The sequence below is a fragment of the Galeopterus variegatus genome, unplaced genomic scaffold, assembly GCF_000696425.1.
Source record: "Galeopterus variegatus unplaced genomic scaffold, G_variegatus-3.0.2 Scaffold2284, whole genome shotgun sequence".
Classification (NCBI taxonomy): domain Eukaryota; kingdom Metazoa; phylum Chordata; class Mammalia; order Dermoptera; family Cynocephalidae; genus Galeopterus; species Galeopterus variegatus.
The window spans coordinates 276,052-278,668 of NW_007728395.1; the positions used below are offsets into that span (position 1 = coordinate 276,052).

The 2,617-nt window shown below is 48.1% G+C and overlaps 1 protein-coding gene across 1 annotated transcript; it reads left to right on the forward strand.

The window, feature by feature from the left end:
• The first annotated feature begins 503 nt into the window (after nt 1-503).
• Nucleotides 504-1,997, forward strand: TTLL2 (tubulin tyrosine ligase-like family, member 2). Its single transcript, XM_008581157.1, is given in 3 exon segments — nt 504-1,016; nt 1,019-1,620; nt 1,622-1,997. Coding segments are annotated over 3 exon segments (1,479 nt in total). The 5' UTR covers nt 504-515.
• The last annotated feature ends 620 nt before the right edge of the window (nt 1,998-2,617 follow it).

A 2,617-nucleotide genomic window follows, 5' to 3' on the forward strand; every position in this document is an offset into this window, starting at 1 on the left:
GTCCACGTCTTCCCGGGAAGCTTTGACTTCCTTCCCTTCTCTAGGTGGCAGGCAAACATATGTCATCATTGTTTATAATCTCCTCAAAACTATCCTGTTTTGCTTCTTGGAAGTTCAGAAAAATGTTTCAAATCTGCATTTTCTGTTTATCTTTCAAAATGTGAGGCACACTCTGCACATCGTTTTGGCAAAACGGGTTTTTAAACATCCTTTTTCTTTTTTTTCCCAACTGCCTTTCTCACAAACTATGGCTTGTTTTGGAATATGTGGTAAACTCTGAGGAACAGAGAAAGGAAGTGGGCAGGAAGAGAGGGAGGCATCTGCAGGTAGCAGCGTGGGCACGCCGGGGGACGGGGTGTCCCGTGGGACGACAGCGCGACAGACGAAGGCTGGGACGAACAGCTGGAGCGTGAAGTGCCACCTCTTACCTGAAAGCGCTGCTAGACTAGGACCTCTTGGCCCACTCCTCTAACCAATTTTTGATGATTAACTTTTAGAAAAGAAAACCTCATCTGATGGCAGAAGATGAGCCTCCGGGGGCCGTCTTGAAGCCACCAGTGTTCCGTGTTGATGAGGCCACCCCAGAAGGCGTGAGGAGCGTCCTGCTGGAGCGGGGCTGGGGCGGCGACACGTGGAAGACTGGAATCTACTGGAAGGCGTCCGCGTTTCCGATGACTGACCATATCAACGTCAAGCTGTGGCAGTGACTAAACCACCACCCGGGAACCACCAAGCTCACCAGGCAAGACTGTCTGGCCAAGTGCCTGGAGCGCATGAGCAGGACGTACGGCACCTCCCTCTACAAATTCACGCCTCTGACGTTCGTCATGCCCAACGACTACACCAAGTTCCTAGCTGAATACTTTAAGGACAAGAAGATGCCAGGCACCAAGCCTAGCCATTGGATTTGCAAGCCGGCGGAATCGTCTCCTAGGAGGGGGATAGTTATTTTCAGTGACATTAAGCACTTGCTCTTTGGGGATATGTATATAGCACAGAAAAATATCTGCAACGCTTTGCACGGTTTGCCACGGAAAAGTTTGACCTCAGTAATTTTCATAATGATTATGCACATTTGACCAACAGCAGCATCAATAAACCTGGAGCCTCCTATGAGAAGATCAAAGAAGTGATCGCTCATGGTTGTAAGTGGACCCTCAGCAGGTTTTTTTCCTATCTTCGTAGTTGGGACGTGGACAACATGCTTTTGTGGCAGAAAATCAACTGCATGATTATTCTCACGGTTCTGGCCATGGCTCTGTCGGTCCCCTTTGCCACCAATTGCTTTGAGCTCTTTGGGTTTGATATTTTGATTGATGAGAACTTGAAGCCGTGACTTTTAGAAGTCAACTACAGCCCGGCCTTGTCCTTAGACTGCTCGTCGGATGTATTGGTGAAGAGAAAACTCATCCATGATCTTACTGAGCTGGTTTACTTAAATAGCCTAAGAACCGAGGGAAAAGAATGTGGTAAAGCTGCAAAAGGAAATCCCAGTGTCTCCTTTGCTGAGGGTGGTAGAGGTAGACTCAGTCCCGCCCGTGGCTCTCTTCCTTACGAGTCTGTCCTACAACTCACAGGTAGAGCACACAAGGACTGTACCGTGGAGAGAGCTGAGAAAGTGTCCTGAGCACGCATGTACCCCCGAGCTGAGAGAGGTGATGAGCAGGCAGAAGGATCTACTGGTGTCCGCAAGACAGCCGCCCAAAACCAAGCTGAAGGCAAGGAGCAGGCGCACAACTCGCAAGGCCCTCATTCCCTGCGTGTCCCTCCTGCACTTGCGTACCCACGAGAGTGACAGCACCCCCCACATCCTGTCAGACAGTGGTGAGCAGCCAGATCCCCAAGCCGGCAACTTTGTTCTCATTTTTCCTTTCAACGAGGCCACTTTGGGAGCTTCCAGAAATGGATTAAATGTCAAAAGAATAATCCAAGAGCTCCAGAAACTAATGAACAAGCAACATTCTCAAGTGGAGGGAAATAAAACTAAAAGAAGGTGACATGGATTTCTGAAAGCCAAGGATTCTGATCCTGGAGAAAGCAATAGCTCAAGTCCCTAGTGCGTGCCTTCAGCACGTGAGCCGCGTCGCTGGGACTGAAGACGTGGCTGTGGGTGTACAGAGAACAGCTGTGACAGAGCATGCCACGTGCAGGGGGTGATTAAATTCCATTACGTCCCACGTTTATTTCCTCAGATCTCTTAGAAGAATACCACTTAGCCCCTCCCCTGTACCTGAATATGCTTTATTGTAATTATGCTATGCATTTAGTTAAACATGAGAAAAAGATTATTGTTATGTTTTTTTAAGGATTCTTACGTGAAAACGTACAAAAAAGGCCAGGAATTAACTTTTTGTTTTTTAATCAAACGTCTTGTCAAAATTATTTGGTTGACTTAATGATCAGTCATTCAGAGTGAGATGAATTTCTGAAAGCCCAAACAACCCTGTTGTTTCTAGACTCTGGCCCCTAAATCAGACCTTGTACCAAACAGCTCCCCAGGGGGGACATCTGCCACTGTATTTAAAAGTGCCTTCTTAGGCGGCTGCTCACTGCTGATGACTGTCCGAGCCTGCAGTGTCAGGGCCACCCAGACCTCAGTGTTCTCATTCTTTCCAGA